This window comes from Diospyros lotus, chromosome 14 (genome assembly GCF_014633365.1).
Source record: "Diospyros lotus cultivar Yz01 chromosome 14, ASM1463336v1, whole genome shotgun sequence".
NCBI classification, from domain to species: domain Eukaryota; kingdom Viridiplantae; phylum Streptophyta; class Magnoliopsida; order Ericales; family Ebenaceae; genus Diospyros; species Diospyros lotus.
The window spans coordinates 2,660,419-2,677,780 of NC_068351.1; the positions used below are offsets into that span (position 1 = coordinate 2,660,419).

At 33.9% G+C, this 17,362-nt stretch overlaps 1 protein-coding gene across 1 annotated transcript; it reads left to right on the forward strand.

The window, feature by feature from the left end:
• The first annotated feature begins 15,583 nt into the window (after window positions 1-15,583).
• LOC127789731 (phenolic glucoside malonyltransferase 2-like) lies at window positions 15,584-17,362 on the forward strand. The gene is made up of 2 exons (XM_052318684.1): window positions 15,584-16,410; window positions 16,528-17,362. The coding sequence occupies exons 1-2, from the start codon at window positions 15,628-15,630 to the stop codon at window positions 17,122-17,124; spliced, it is 1,380 nt and encodes a 459-aa protein (XP_052174644.1). The 5' UTR covers window positions 15,584-15,627; the 3' UTR covers window positions 17,125-17,362.

Genomic DNA, 17,362 nt, shown 5'->3' on the forward strand with positions numbered 1-17,362 from the left:
TCGGAGATGCTAAGTTGAGGTGAGTAAAATTTTTGAGAAATTTTAAAAATTCAAGAATATTATTTTATGAATTGTTGTAGTGAAATATTTTAGAAAATATTTTAGAAATATTTAGTTTGGATTTATTGAGGAAAAAATAAGAAGAAATAGAGAGAAAATTATAGAAAATGCCAGAAATTATGAAAAAATAAGTTTTAATACTTATTTAAATAAATATGGTGATTAAGATACTTTGAGGCTAAAGTTGAAGTGACTTGTGTGGATTTTAAGGTCGGCACGCAAATCGAGGTGATGTACGAGGTAAGGCACGAATATCGAGTTAGCCCGATAAGATTGAGAAGGTAAGTGGTACTCCCCAATTAAAGTTAGTTTTATGGAAAATGGTTGGGTTGTTAGTGATTTATGTTCCTCGAAAATGTTTTCATCGTATTGACATACCCTGATATGTATCCATCACGTAGACTGCATACATGACATGACTATGAAATGCATAAATACACGTTGATATCATTGATCACTCACATTTGAGGCCGTAGGGAGTTCGAACTGGCACTGCTACCTTACCAAGGGTGTACCCATACACCTCGGCTTCGAAAGAGGGGGCCGCAAAAATGGTAGGTAGCATGAGGGGTGCAGTTGACACTTACGAGGTAAGACATTGCATACACATATGATATAGCATTACGTACCCTTACTTAGATGATTCATCATCTAACTTGGGTTTTGCCCCTGGAATATTCAAACGTTCCAGGTGGAGATTATAGCAGATACAATGATAAATGATGCATGAAGTGGCACTTAGTAAAGTGCATGAAGAATGAAATGTATGTTACGTAGCCCTGTATTTAAGTTCTGCTACTTTAGATTCTGAACATTTTGAGGAATGTTGAAGATATAAGAATTTATTTATGATTAAAGTTAAGATATCAGGTTTCGATCTTTGCTTCCGCATTTGATATGTATAGTGATTATCTTTCGAGATAAAATGTATGGAAATTCTGGGACGAATTTGAGGTATGATGTGATTTAGAATTAAGTTTGAAAGAAAAAATTATTGTCCCGGAATTGTCCCAAGTTTATAACGCGCCCGAAAAAGTGGGGCGTTATAGTGAGAAGTATGATTAGTCATTCTACCTTATCGGAATCACTCTGGAAAGAAACACTTAAGACTGTAGCATATATCCTTAACAGAGTTCCAACTAAAATGACTGCTAAAATCTCTTATGAACTTTGGATAGGTAGGAAGCCTAGTCTAAAGCACTTGCACATTTGGGGATGTCCAGCTGAGGCTAGGTCTTATAGGCTAAATGAAAAGAAATTGGACTCAAGGACGGTGAGTTGCTATTTTATTGGATACTCTAAAAGATCTAGGGGGTACAGGTTTTATGATCCCACGACTGAGTCGATTTTCGAGTCGAGAAATGTCTGGTTCTTTTAGGATGTCGAGTTTACTGGGGGAGATGCAAGTAGGGACATTGTTTTTGAAGAGGAATATGTTGATATTCTCACAGGTGTTATTGGTACTGATTAATATTTCATTCCTGAACTTATTCAAGATACAATAGATCAAGACAATGTCAGAGAACCTTCAATTCAAGAAATTATTCCAGAAGAACAAACTCCAGCACCTCAAGAACCTATGCTGTTAAGAAGATCCACTAGAGAGAGGAGAAATGCAGTTCTTGATGACTACATTGTATTTCTTCAAGAACATGAGGTGGACATTGGAGTGATGGAAGATAATCCGATCAACTTTCATCAAGCTATGAAAAGTTCTAACTCTCTAAAGTGGATTGATATCCATGAAAGACAATGACGTGTGGGATCTTGTCCCATTGCCAGAAGATGCGAAACCCATTGGTTGCAAATGGATATCTAAGACTAAAAGGAATTCAAAAGGCAATGTGGAAAAATACAAGGATCGTCTTGTTGCAAAGGGTTTTACAAAGAAAGAAGGCATCGACTATAAAAGGACTTTTTCTCTAGTATTTTTGAAATACTCATTCAGGATTATAATGGCATTTGTGGTGCATTTTAATCTTGAGTTACACCAGATAGATGTGAAGACAACATTTCTCAATGGTAACATTGATGAAACAATTTATATGGTGCAGCCAGAAAACTTTGTGTCGGGAGATCCAAAGAATATAGTTTGCAAACTTAAGAAATTCATCTATGGACTCAAACAGGCATTTTGATAATTGTAATTCAAGTTTCATCAAGTGATCATCTCGTTTGGTTCTGAGATGAATTTGGTTGATGATTCTATATACCATAAGTTCTGTGGGAATAAACATATTTTTTTAGTTTTATATGTCGATGACATTTTGCTTGCAAGCAACGATATAGGTTTATTGCACGAAATCAAGAGATTTCTATTTAAGAATTTTGAGATGAAAGATCTTTGTGACACCTCTTTTGTATTGAGCATTCAGATACACTGGGATCGCTCTTGGGGTATTCTTGGATTATCACAAAATGCCTATATCGAAAAGGTTCTCAAAATGTATGGCATGCAGAATTGCTAAGCAGGTGATACCTGTTTGGCTAAGGAAGACAAGTTTAGTCTCAATCAGTGCCCTAAGAATGTTTTTGAAGAAAATGAAATGCGGAAGATTCCCTACGCCTTAGCAATAAGGAGTCTAATGTATGCTCAAGTTTGTACACGTTCAGATATTGTGTACGTCACTAGGATGTTGGATAGATATGTAAGCAATCCAAGAGTAAACCATTGGAAAGCACCTAAACGGGTCTTGCAATACTTACAGAGAACAAAAGACTACACGCTCACATATCGAATGTTGGATTAGCTTGAGATCGTTGGGTATACTGACTCCGATTTTGCTGGATGCCAAGATAGTGTGGAATCTACGTCGGGCTATGTCTACCTACTTGCTAGATGTGCTATCTCCTAGAAGAGTGCTAAACATTCAATTATAGCCTCTTCCGCCATGGTAGTAGAATCTATAACATGTTATGAGACGTCTAATTACGAAATATGGCTTTAGAATTTTGTTGTAAGGTTGCACATAGTGGATGGTGTTGAAAGACCACTCAAATTATTTTGTGACAATAAGTCAGCAATTCTGTATTCCAACAACAACAAGAGCTTGACAAAGTCAAAGCATATAGACATCAAGTTCCTAGTTGTTAAATAAAGAGTTTAGAGTGGACAGTTGTCTATAGACCACATTAGAACAAACTCCATGGTTACAGATCCACTTACTAAAGGATTTCCACCCAAAGTGTTTTATGAGCACACTGCTCGTATGGGTGTCATGTCAATTGAAGATATTTAGTTTTAGTGGGAGTTTGTAATTTCAAATGCTTTTATGATATAGACACATTTTCAATTATTTCAGTTTACGGATATGTTGAGGTTATTTTCTACAGAAATGAAATTTCACTAAGGTTTAAGGATGGACCAATTGGAAATAGGCATATTAAGATCACATTACATGAAATTTTCATGCTACACATCCACATCATGATCCATGTCATTCAATTGTATTGGCATATGTGATCATTGATGGGTTGAGTTACGATAACTGTAACAAAATTCGCTTTGATCCTATGTTAGTATGATTGATGAACATGATTGGTTATAGATACATTTCGGTAATGATAGCAAAGTTGAACTCATTTGGTTATGTTTGCAAAGCATAATTATGAGATTAAACATATGGCCCAAGTGGAAGATTATTGGATCCTTAATCCAACGTTGGGCTTATATGTGAATAATTATGCATTGCGGGCTATCAAATAATCTTAAGCCCTGTTGAGCCAACTTACTCATATTAATTAAGTTTTGATGATTAACAAAAATATTTTTATGATATAAATTTATTTCTTTCTCATATAAAAAAATAAATTTATTTTGAATTAAAGGTGAATTGTCTTTAAACATGTTTCCTTCTTTTGATCATTTATGTTTCAAAAGTTTATGTTTGAATTTTCATTTATTGATAAATACTTTTATTACTTATGCAAAAAGTATATTTATTTTGAATTAAAGAAGAATTACTTTTAAACATGTTTTCTCTTTCTCATACAAAATGTAAATTTATTTTGAATTAAAAAAAAATAGTTTTAGACATATTTTCTTTACTCATGCAAAAAGTAAATTTATTTTGAATTAAAGGAGATTGCTTTTAGATATGTTTTCTTGTTTTAATCATTTATGTCTCAAAAACTTATATTTGAATTTTCAAATCTTGATTTTTCATACAAAAAGTAAATTTATTTTGAATTAAATGTAAGACATGTTTTCTTATTGTTGAAAAAAGTCTAAACATTTTTTAAATTTCAAATTTCATATTAACCATTTCTTTAGTGGTTAAAATGCTTATAAATACCCCTCAAACTCATTGTTTGGGTATCCACTACACATATTGCACATCCAAAGCTCCTAAAAGTTCTCAAGCTAATTTTCAAGCATTCTAAGACTCTCAAAGATTCATTGTTCATCCACCAAAAAGCCACAAAACAAGAGAAGAAAAGTTCTTCAAGTTTTCTACGACAAATCCGAATTTCTCCATTTAAGGTTATAAATTTATTTATTTATTTAAATATTATTGCCTTATATAATTTGTTCTTAATTGCCTATTTGTGTCCAAGTGTGGACAAATTATTTGTAACATTTAAATTATTATTGAGAATTGTATAGGTTTCCTAGATCCGTTAAAATCTAGGTGAATCTAGTTTCCAATGTGACCTAGGGAAAAAACCTTGGTGTAGTGGTTGCTTAGAACCTATTGTAATCTATGTGTGTATTTAGTTTTCAAGGTGAGCTAGTGTGGAAACCTTGGTAATTTTCATTTAGTGGAACCTCAAGAGTGGTTAGACCTTGGAAGAGTGGACTAGGTGTGTGTGAAGACACCGAACCACTATAAATTGTCTTGTGTCTCATTGTATTTATTTTTGTTATATATTGTGGCTTACATTTATTATTAATCTCAAACATAATTTATTATATTTATCAAATATATATTTTTCAATAAAATCATTAATCAAGAATATTTATTAAAATTGAGAAAAATTTTAATCACTCAATTCACCCCCTCTCTTGAGTGGCCATACCCTAAGCGACCAACAATTGGTATCAGAGCAGGTCTTAAAATATTTGTGTTTCAAATTTCAAATCTTAGGATAAGATCTTATAATGGCCTCTTATTTTAGCCAATCCCTAAGTGATGTCTCAATCCCCTCTAATCCTCCAATGTTCATTAGAAAAGATTGTAATGACCCGTTTATTTATGAATTAATGTGAATTTGGGTGTGAGAAATTAATTAGAGAAAAATTAAAATTTATTAAGAGGGTTTGGTAATTATTCAAAATTATTGAGGTCGTTATGGAATATTTGGAGATTTAAGGAAAAATAATAGTTTATGCTATTTTGAGGAAATAGATAATTAATTATTTGGGTTTGAAAGTATTTCTGGAAAGAATAAATAAATTAATTAGGATTAATTTTTGAAAGTTATTGGGGTTAAACGATAATTTTCATAAACTAGATGCCACCTTAAAAATAAATGATAATGATTTTTATCCAATGAGGGCTGTAGGTGAGATGGTTGGAAGTGTCAAGGAGGAGGGAGAGGTAGCAAGATCAAACTTGCGGCCAAGCAATTAAAGTTGTTCTTTTTAAAAAAAAAAGAAAAAGAAAATAGAATCAGTAGGCCTAGTAGGCGCGCCAGGCGTGCATATGCGCGCGCGCCTATGTGCGCCACGTAGGGCCCCTGCATGGCCCTGTTGCATGCCAGCTGGCTGCTGCCAAGTGGCTTCCAGTCACTGCCACTTGTCCAAAATTTTGTGCCACTTGTCTAGCCCCTTGCCAAGTGTCCAAACATGCTTTTCCACTAGATTTTTTTTATGCCCTTTGCCCCCACGTAACCCCTACATTGTCCCTTCTCCTTAGCCTATAAATAGGCTATTAATGCTTTAGAGAAATGGGGGGAATTTTGTGAGAAATTAGGGAGATTTTAGGGGAAGGTTTTGAGAAAATTTTGGTGAAATTAAGGGAAATTATTACCGTGTAAGTTTGGGTTGTGACATAAGCAACCTTGATTCGCAGTAGAGATTAAAGAAGAATATCCAAGGCAAGTTCCTATTACTATTTTGCAAGTTCTTCTCCTAGTTTACAAGTTAAATTCATCTTTCCTCAAGTTTATGTTTTAAATTGCAAGTTCTATATCTATCTCTTGTTATTACAAGATCCTACTTCTTAATTTTCTAAAATTGCAAGTCATTTCCTATTTTACACATTATTCCCTCTTTACTAGTAAATTATCCCACGATTTACATTTACACTTATTAAGTCTCAAATAGGGTTTTGTATCACCCTATCTTTTCTTGGGAATGATGTTTTATTGTGGACATGCGAGGGTTTGATATTGTCTTGCATGAATGTTGTTCTATTACCTCGTTAATTGCATGCTAGCTATATATATGAGAAGTTATTGCGAATATACATGTTATGATAATGCATGAAGCATATATATGAAAATGTTTTTTTAAAAAAATATGTAAAGGCCTTAAGATGCGTGCAGCAGACGAGTTCGCAGGATATATCCGCAGAGAAAGTGTTGAGCTCAAAGTTGGACTTCGGTCTCAAGGTTTCGGACTTCAGTCCCATGTTTATAGTTCTAAAAAGAACTGCATATCATCATTTTATCATGTGAAAGTACCCTAAATGGCATTCATGTCTTTTTTGCTTCTTGATACCCATGACTCTTATACTCGTTTTCTTCCAGTTATACTTGCTGGGTCTTGTGGCTCATGTTTGCTTGCATCATTCCAGGTAAGGGTAAAGCTAAAGTACAGGGTGAGCCAAGTGAGTCAAGATCCATGGGGTAGCAGTGTGTACAGAGCCGTCTCATTCAAAGGTCCTTGGGGAAGAAGAAGATCGAATCTCTCGACCGACGTATTCGTTGATTGTACCCAATTGCATCAATTTTGTAAGCTTATTGACGAGCCATGTGTAAAGGGACAAGAGAAAAGTAAAAACTAAAAATAAAAAGAAAAGAAGGATCGACCCCAAAAGGAGGTGGGTCGATTGTGAAAACGACAAGACTCATATATAAATGTACGTTTGGCAGCTTCCTTCCTTCCACTAGACGCGCGCGTGCATGCACACACACACATATATATATGTATGTATATTAATGTGCATAGCAACCTTGGCTTGCTCATTTCATGTATCTAGAGTCATAAATTAGTCGCCCCTAGGGTTTAGCCCGGTGGTTCTTGGTGATTCCCAAGGGTGTTGCCTTCACAATAGCATTGATCCCGGGATCGAACCAAATGGCTGTCAAGTCCTGATTTACCTCCCCCCTCGAAGTGGCGCCTTAGAGGGGGGGGCACCAATGATAGGGTGTAATCTAAAAAAAAAAGTCATAAATTAGTCGAGTTGTTTGTAAGTGGTTTGGTATTCAGCTTGATAAAAGTTCATTCGATTTTGTTTGTTAAGGTAAAAAATTAAATCTAACTCTATTTTTGAATATCAATTTATAAATTAGGAAAACTTGAATTTAATAGAACTCAGCTCGTTAACTCGCGAGTTGTCTCAATTAGAGGCTCGCGAAGAAGCCGATTAACAATTCGCAATTAACTCATCAAAACAAAATCGCTTATAATTATATTAATAAATTTATTCATAATTATATACATTATTTTTCAATTAAATAATATATATTAAATATATTTTTATAAATATATTATTTAAACATAAATACATATAGATACATATATCATTGTTTATCATTAATTATTAAATTTTTGTTCATTATTAGATTTTTAGTGGAGGTGCGGTCTCCAATAAACCCCGTTCTTCTTTGCCCATTGTGCTTGCTCACTTTCTCTCTCCTTAGTTATTAGATTTGAGTAATGATATTCGGCCACTTTCAGTGCTACCCTCAAGATATCACGATATATTGAGTTTTATTGACTCAAAAATATCGCGATATAAAGAATGGCCCAAAACCAATTATTTCAAAATTTGCCTCTTCTCTCTCACTCTCTTCTTTCTCTCTCTCACTTTCTCTCTCAACAACCTTTCCCCCCCTCTCTCGCATTCTAGCCGTCGCTCTCCCTCCCTTCTGGCAGCCCTTGGGTCGGTCCAACACAAACATTATCCTCTAGAGTTTGGTTGTCTCTCTCACGATCTCCCGCTTGTGTGACTTCATCTCCAGTGTTCCTTGGGCTCGCTCCAGCCCTCTCTATGTCTCTCATGTCCATCGTATGTCTCCATTCCTCTAATCTACAAGGAGGTAAGTCTTGCACCCATTCAAAATATATATGTATATATGCATTATTGGGTCTGGCCGAAACTTTAAGCTTAGATCTACGAAATTTCGATCGTTGGATCTTGTTGATTTTTGGCTATGTTAGTCGATGGGGATAGGGGTGTTGGGTGGTTGCCTATGATCGCTAGAAAAGACCGGCCACAGTGGCTGATGGCAATTGGCAGTTCGTTTTTGGCTCTATTTATGTTTGACCGAAGTTTTAAGCTTAGTTTGTTTTTCGTCGTTGGATCTTGTTGGTTTTGGATATGTTGGTCGATGGGCTATTGGGTGTTAGGTGGTTACCTCTGATTGCCAGAAATTACCAACCATGATGGCCAATGGTGGTTGGCAGTGCATTTTTAAGTTTAGCTAAAAATTAAAAATCAAATTTACTAAAATCCAACCGTTAAATCTAGCTCATTTTTTTGTATGTTAACTTTCTTCACTTAATGTTTCTAATTGTAGGCTCTGATCTTGGGAATCTTCAACCAGTAGTGGTAACGGCGATACACTACAAAAAAAAAGGCATTTAGCAAAGTTTTTTTTTGCATTTAACTGCGGTTTTGAAAACCACCGCTAAATCAGTTGTCACAGATCATTTAGTGACGATTTTCAACAACCACTAGAGTAACCGTCACTAAGTCGTATTTTTTGCAACGATTTAAGAACCGCCGCAAAATAAGTCATTTAGCAATGGTTTTTAATATATTTAGCGGTAGTTTAGGAACTACCGCAAAAAATTCTAAAATATTAAATTTTAACAGTGGTTTCAGAATCACCGCAAAAATTCAAAAAATTTTGAAATTTCAAAATTCAAAAAATTTTGAATTTTTAGAAGCCCGCGTGCCCGTGCTCGACCAGGCCACGCGCCCAGATGCCTGCGAGCGTGGGCTCGAGCACGCATACGCGTAGCACGTGGCAATGCTGGAAACATATTTCAAGCATCCTTCCTCCCCTGCTCGCGCGAAACCACCTGATCTGCAAAATCTCATTATTATATATTCGCCCATATAAATTAATTGATTATTTTTTAAAAGAATAATGGAATAAATAACAAATAAATTTATTCAATTAAACTAAATAAATTAATTGATTAAAAACTAAAAAGAAGATTTTATATATTTTTTTAAAATTTATTTTTAAAATTATTAAAATTTTATATATTAAAATTTTGTTAAATTTATTTTTAATTTTTTAAAATTAAATTTTTAATGAATATTGTGGCGGTGTTTCAAAACTGCCCCAAATGTTATTTAATTTTCTTTTTTAATTATTTAATCTTTTTTTATATTTAGCAATGATTTTTTAAAAATCGTCGTAAAATTAAATTTCTTAATAAATTTTGTGGCAATTTTTCAAAATGGTCGTAAATCTTATTTAATTTTAATTTTTAATTGTTAAATTATTTTTTAAAATTAGCGACGTTTTTCAAAAAAATAACTGCAAAATTAAATTTTTTATCAAATTTTGCCGTGAATTCGAAAAACTGCCACAAATGTTAAATTATTTTTATTTTTAATTATTTTTTTTATATTTAGCGACGATTTCTCAAAAATTAATTTTAATTTTAATTTTTAATTATTAAATTATTTTTAGAATTTAACGATAATTTTTTAAAAACGCCGCAAAATATTAAAATCACTGTTATTATATATTCACTGTTTTTAGCTGCGAAACCTCGTTATTATATATTCGTTCATATAAATTAATTGATTATTTTTTAAAAGAATAATGGAATAAATTACAAATAAATTAATTCAATTAAACTAAATAAATTAATTGATTAAAAGTTATAAAGAAGATTTTATATATTTTTTTAAAATTTCTTTTTAAAATTATTTAAATTTTATATATTAAAATTTTCTTCATTTTATTCAATTAATTTTTTTAATGAATATTGTGCCAGTTTTTCAAAATTGCCCCAATTTTTTTTTTAATTATTTAATTTTTTTAAATTTAGCGACAATTTATTAAAAATATCGTAAAATTAAACTTGTTAATGAATTTTTGGAAGTTTTTCAAAACATTCGCAAATCTTATTTAATTTTAATTTTTAATTATTATTTTTTTTTTGAATATAGAGGCGATTTTCAAAAAATAATAACAAAAGTAAATTTTTTATCAAAATTTGTGGCGATTTGGAAAAACTGCCCCAAATGTTTAATTATTTTTATTTTTAATTATTTATTTTTTTTAAATTTAGTGATGATTTCTCAAAAATTGTGGCAAAATTTAATTTTAATTTTTAATTATTAAATTATTTTTAATTTAGCGACAATTTAGAAAAATGTTACAAAATATTAAAAACTCAGTTATTATATATTCACCATTATTAGCGGCGAAACCTCATTATTATATTTTCGCCCATATAAATTAATTGATTATTTTTTAAAAGAATGATTAAATAAATTATAAATTAATTAATTCAATTAAACTAAATGTTACTAGTATTCTCCGCTCTACTCTTTATGGGCTGGGCTTAATTCAGTACGCCGACCCAATCACACGAGGTCCAGTAGGCCTCGAGCTGAGCTCACTGAAGCGAGCTCGCACATTGTTGGAGCCCAAGCTCATATAGCGGGGCCAAGCGAGCTCCCGGTGATTCCTCTAAGTCATCAACCTATTTGAGCGAGCTCTTAACTATGCCTTGAACGAGCTCCCAACCACGTTTCGAGCGAGCTGCTAGTGACTCTTACAGCTCGCCGCCCTAGCTGATCAACTTGTATAACGAGAAAGTCATACGCTAGATAATAGTAGTAGGCTAGGGGTAGGCCCAATCTAGCCCCGGTCTCTCGGCCCATCTGATGGGCCCATGTCAGTCCCATCTTAGCCTTTTGCAATAACATCATTACAACCGCGTCTTAGTTTTCACGCGTTCACCTTAGATCACATCCTTATTAATGATGGATCTCATCCACATTAGTGAAAGTTCTGTCAGCACCTTACTTTTGCATAGACGTTCTCATCGGCGCCAAGTATTTTGTCCCATATCTTGCAGACGTATTACACATGCAGGGGAATATCTCCTCCTATATATCAGCTAGCTCTTTTTTGAGCCATGATATGCTTTTTCTTCTACCCACTTACTAATACCTTGCACACTTACCTACTCGCTCACTAACTTGAGTTTCGGAGTACCTTGTAGGGAAGGGTCGGCGGGTTAATAAATCAGACCAGATATCTCATTTTTCTCCCTCTCAAATCCACCACACCAGTACGGGCCAACGAATCACCGTCGACCATTTCTGAACATCGACACTAAATAAATTAATTGATTAATAACTAAAAAGAGGATTTAATATTTTTTAAAAATTTCTTTTTAAAATTATTAAAATTTGAAATCACCCCAAATGTTATTTAATTTTTTTTAATTATTAATTTTTTTAAAAATTTAACGACTATTTTTTAAAAATCATCGTAAAATTAAAGTTCTTAATGAATTTTGCTGCAGTTTTTCAAAACGGTCACAAATCTTATTTAATTTCAATTTTTAATTATTAAATTATTTTTTTAATTTAGCAGAGATTTTAAAAAAATAACTGAAAATTAAATTTTTTATCAAATTTTGGTGCGATTTCGTAAAACTACCACAAATATTATTTTTTTTGTTTTTAATTATTTTTTTCTAAATTTAGCGATAATTTTTCAAAAATTATCGTAAAATTTAATTTTAATTTTTAATTATTAAATTATTTTTTGAATTCAACGACAATTTTTAAAAATACCACAAAATTTTAAAAACACCGCCATAAAAAATCAATTTTTGTGTAGTAGCTGCTAGAAGTACGTACATACTTATATTATGTAATTATTTTAGTTTATATTTTGAATGTTGATATTTAATTATGAATTTGTATTGAATTTATGATATTTGAATATTGGGAAGGTTAAAATTGTATTGAATTGGCTGAAATTTAAATATTAATAAATTGAATTAGTTTGTATTTGTTTTGCGAATCATTGAATTGAAATTATTAAGTTTGTTTTAGAATTAAATGGTAAATAGTTATTGTTAATTTTATTTAAATTTATATATTTATTAATGTTTATATATATTTTAAATTTATATATTTTAATAGAGTATTTAAATTTATATATTTATTAATGTAATGGTGTGAGTGAATCAGTGACCTGAACATAGGTGAAAATAATGATAGTGGACATGAAATAAAATGAATTATAGAGTTTAAAAATTGAATTTTTGTTTTAAGTTATTTTAGGTATATTAAAAAAAAAAATTCAAAAAGCGAAATGTGTGACTGCGGATCAAATTTCCCTTAGGGAAATTCTATTCACAGCGAGGGTTTTACTCTTCGTAGTTATATTTTAATATACCTAAAATACCCTATTTTGAAAACTCATTTTTACCCTTACATTCACTTTCTTCCTCAATCAATTACCCGCCACTCATTCCTTTCAAAACCGCCATCTATCTCTTCCAAAACGAAGACAATATAACAAAAAACTATCATATCTAATGTATATAATACAACAAAAAAAATATCAATACAACAAAAAATACACACACACATATATATATACATATATACATTAACACAACAAACATATATATATATATACACGCACACAGAAGGAAGCACACAAACATATATATATAGATATATATATAAATAGAAAGGAAGCTCGGCGGCCATGGCCGCCGAGCTTCATCAATCATTCCCCCCGAACTCCAGGGTTCGGGGAAGCTCGGCCGCCGAGCTTCCTTCCTCTCTCTCTCTCTATATATATATATCTATATGTATGTGTGTTGATGATGCGGAGCCGATCACCTCCTTCTGTCTTGAACCAAGTACCTGCAGAAAGGGTGGGGACTTGCTCCCTGTGATCCCTCCGACGCTCAAGTCAGTTCATAGGATTTTTGAGGAGTATAATAGTAATGGAAAAATAATATATGAGTCCCTTAGGAGTCAGATCCCCATACCTGTAGAGGTTGCCCTCTATTTATAGATGTCCTGTGGCATTTCCCTTAGGAGATAAGATATATTTCAAAAGAAGAGGTTGATCCCCTTTCTATGGGGAGAAAAGATAATCTTCCCTAATAGAGATAATTCTTGGGATATTTAAAGATATCATTGGTTGACTTAATCTTCTTCTTTATCTCTTTCCAGTTCAAAATCATAATAAATATTATAAAGATAAGCGGAGCTCCTAAGTCTTGACACGTGGCGATCGCATATTGGTCTTTACTGGCACACATGGCTCCGAGTTAATGGTAACCTCCCAGGGGTAGTACAGTAAAATTGCCCCCCTGTAAATATTCCCTCATCATGTGTGTATATATATATATATATTTGTGTGTATGTGTGTGCGTGTATATATATGTATATGTGTGTTTATATATATATATATATATATGAGAATCTAGGCGTGATTGATGAAGCTCGGCAGCCATGGCCGCCTCCTTCCTATATATATATCTTTATATGTTTGTGTAAGTATATATAAATATATGTTTGTGTGTCTGTGTGTGCGTATATATATATGTATTTGCGTCTTTGTATATATATATATATAGTGTGCGATTATTTATTTTCATCTATTTTTTGTGTATTGTGAAGCTTGTTTTTGTGAATCGAAATTGTTAAGATTTAAAGATATTAAAGAGATGAATGTTTGTGAATGGCTACCTGGCATTCGGGAACGCTAGCCTTTCCCGAATGCTGAAGTTCGGGGAAGTTGGGATTTCTCGAATCCCAGAGTTCGGGGAATTCCAAATCCCCCGAACCCTGGAGTTCGGGAGACATGGTGTTTCCCGAACTTTGGAGTTCAGCAACATGATATTAAATAAAATTTAGGAAGAAATATGTATTTATTTTAAAAAAAATAAATTATTCAAGTCCAATATTTATATAAAAAAATTAAGTATACAAAAATATGTTAAGATAATGTTAATATAAAATATATTATATTAAAAAAATATGTTAATATAATTTCATAAAATATAAAATATAAAAAAATAAAAGATGTGTTCCCTGAACCCATGAGTTTGGGGAATTATGGATTTTCCTGAACCCACATATTCGAGAAATCATAGTTAGATAAAAAAAAATTAAACAAAAAATTATATATTTATTTTTTAAAAAAAATAAATTATTCGAATCTAATACTTAAATAAAAAATTAAGTATAAAAAAATATGTTAATATAAAATATGTTATATAAAAAATATGTTAATATAATTATATAAAATATAAAATATAAAAAAATAAAAAATATGTTCCCCGAACCCTAGAGTTCGGAAAATCCGTTATTAAATTAAAAAAATTAAGTAAAAAATATATATTTGTTTGTATTAAAAATTAAATTATTCTACTACAATACTTAAATACAAAATTAAGTGTAAAAAAATATATAATATAATATATTATATATTTTAGGAGCCTCCGAACTCTAGAGTTCGGAGGTAGTAATTTTAATAATAATAATATTATTAGTATTATTATTATCATAGTATATATATATGTATTATATACATATTATATCATTATATTAACTTAACTGCAAATTAAAATAGTTGAGGGTACGTGCAAATTGAAATCTGTAATATATTTTATTATATAATATATAAAATAGAAATTAAAATATATAATATATTATATTATATAATATATGAAATAAAAATTGAGAGCCTCCGAACTCTAGATTTCGGAGGCTCCCAACACCTCCGAACTCCAAAGTTCGGAGGTAGCCAACGCCTCCGAACTCCAGGGTTCGGAGGCATGAGCTACCTCCGAACTCTAGAGTTCGGAGGTGGCCAGCGCTTCCGAAACCTGGAGTTCGGAGGAGCGGGCCGTTTCTGAAACCTAGGTTTCGGAAGCGGCCCAAGCCTCCGAAATCCAGGTTTCGAAGGCGTAGGTCACCTCCAAACCTAGTTCGAAGTCCATGCTACCTCCGATTCGATGGCAGTGACCAATCCGAAACCCAGGCGGCCACCACATTTGCCTATCGAACCTCTCTCTTTCTAGCCTCCAAGTTCAAACATGTAAAAATTACCAGTGTTATCAACAAGTGCAGAACAGAGAGACGTGTCTATAGAGAAGGGGACGACGGCGAGTGGCTGTAGAGAAAAGAACGACACGATGTATGAGATATATGAGGGTAATTTTGAAATATAGGTGGCTGCAACAAGTAATAATAGTAGGTGTAAAGAGTATTTATTAAATTTATTTTAATTATAACTGCGAAGAGTAAAAAGCTAGTTGCGAATAGAATTTCGCTTTCCCTTATCCTTATCCATATCAAATTTCCTATAAAACAGAAGTTGGCTTACTTATCTCAGCAAAACCAATCTCCATCGTTCCTTCACAAATTCTTATTCTCTCTCATGGAAGCACTGCCAAATCCAGTGAAGATTGTTGAGGAATGCAGAGTCGGTCCAATGCCGCCGGCCTTATCTGCGCCCGGCTCACTTCCTCTCACCATTTTCGATCTTCTGTGGTTGAGATTTCCTTCATCCCTAGTTATCCAACGCTTGTTCTTCTACGAATTACCCCCTCATCTGGGCACGGCCGCCGCTTTCTCCGAGACCGTTCTTCCAAAATTGAAGCAATCCCTCTCTCTTACCCTCCAGACCTGGACTCTTCTCGCCGGAAATTTGGCTTGGCCTCAGAGTTCCGACAAACCGCTAATCCAATACTCCGACGGCGATGCTGTCTCGCTCACCGTAGCCGAGTACGGAGCCGATTTCCACCGTCTCTCCGACAAATCCAGCTTCCGTGAAGCGACAGAGTACCATTCTCATCTACCAGATCTTCCATCTTCTCACGCGAGAGTTCCAGTTCTGGCTTTGCAAGTCACTCTTTTCCCGAACTCGGGGTTTTCCGTTGGTTACAGTGCGCACCACGTTGTAGTGGACGGGAAGACCCTAAGCATGTTCATGAATTCATGGGCTTCGATTTGTTCGTCTTCTAATTCCATGGCGGATCAGCCATTCTATGGCCGGGCCTTTCTCTCCGAGGATCAAGAAAGAGCTATGCTAAATAGGGTCCTGGATCAAGGCGGACCAAACAACAAGAGTGTCATGCTCATGGACCTGAAATCTCCGGGCGATGCCGCCTTTGTCACATTCCAACTCACACGTGCCAACATAGAGACCCTCAAGAACTGGGTACCCTTGAATCAATTAAGCCATAAAATATTCGTTGTTTCAAATGATCACATGTCTATTCAAACATTATCAGAGCCTCCTTGGTTTCTGTTTTGAGTCCTATATTCATTCTAACAGGTACGAGCCAGACTGGATAGGAATCAGCAGACTGATGTTCATTTGTCAAACTTCACAGCAATCAGTGCTTTCGTTTGGGTTTGTTTAATCAAGCTCCATGGAATGCGAGGAGGTGAGAAAGCTCAGCTTATGTTCGCTGCGGATTGCAGGGGTCGATTAGACCCTCCTGTGCCTTCAACATATTTCGGGAACTGCGTTGTGGGTTGCTGTGCAACCGCAGATGTGGATGGCCTGCTGGGAGAAGATGGAGTGGCCATGGCAGCCAAAGTAATCGGTGAAGCCATAGATGATCTGAAACATGCAGATCTGAAAGCAGCCCAAGATCTTATATTTGGTAGAGCTTCAACTCCGACATCACTAGATAAAGTTTTCACCATTGCGGGGTCACCTCGGTTTGAGTTCTACAAGGTCGATTTTGGGTGGGGGAGACCGAGGAAAGTGGAGGTGATCTCCATTGACAGAACTGGAGCTCTCTCTCTTTCAGATTCCGGGGATGGCACAGCCATTGTTGAGATTGGATTAGCTCCGAAGAAAGACAAAGTTGCAGATTTTGCTTCTTTGTTTGCTAGTGGCCTTGAAGCTTTTGCAAGGCCATAGAAGTTGCATTACTATCTAATGAAGTTAGTAGTCCCGAGCGTAGATAAACTGGCAAGGAAGAGTGTATTGGGTTGTTGCTCTTGAAATGCTTTGGTTTGGTGTTCGAACCCTGATTAGGAGATTGTTCAACAGGTAAGGAGCGATCTTAAAAATGAAAAATACTTGCCGCCCTCACATTTGCGGTTGTGTTAGGGTCGGAACCTATTTGCTAGATTTCCTAATTCACCTCTCTTATAGA

Coding starts and splice junctions, on each gene's coding strand:
- LOC127789731 (XM_052318684.1), top strand. CDS start 15,628: ATGGAAGCACTGCCAAATCCAGTGAAGATTGTTGAGGAATGCAGAGTC. Junction 16,411..16,527: donor TAGAGACCCTCAAGAACTGG/GTACCCTTGAAT, acceptor TCATTCTAACAG/GTACGAGCCAGACTGGATAG.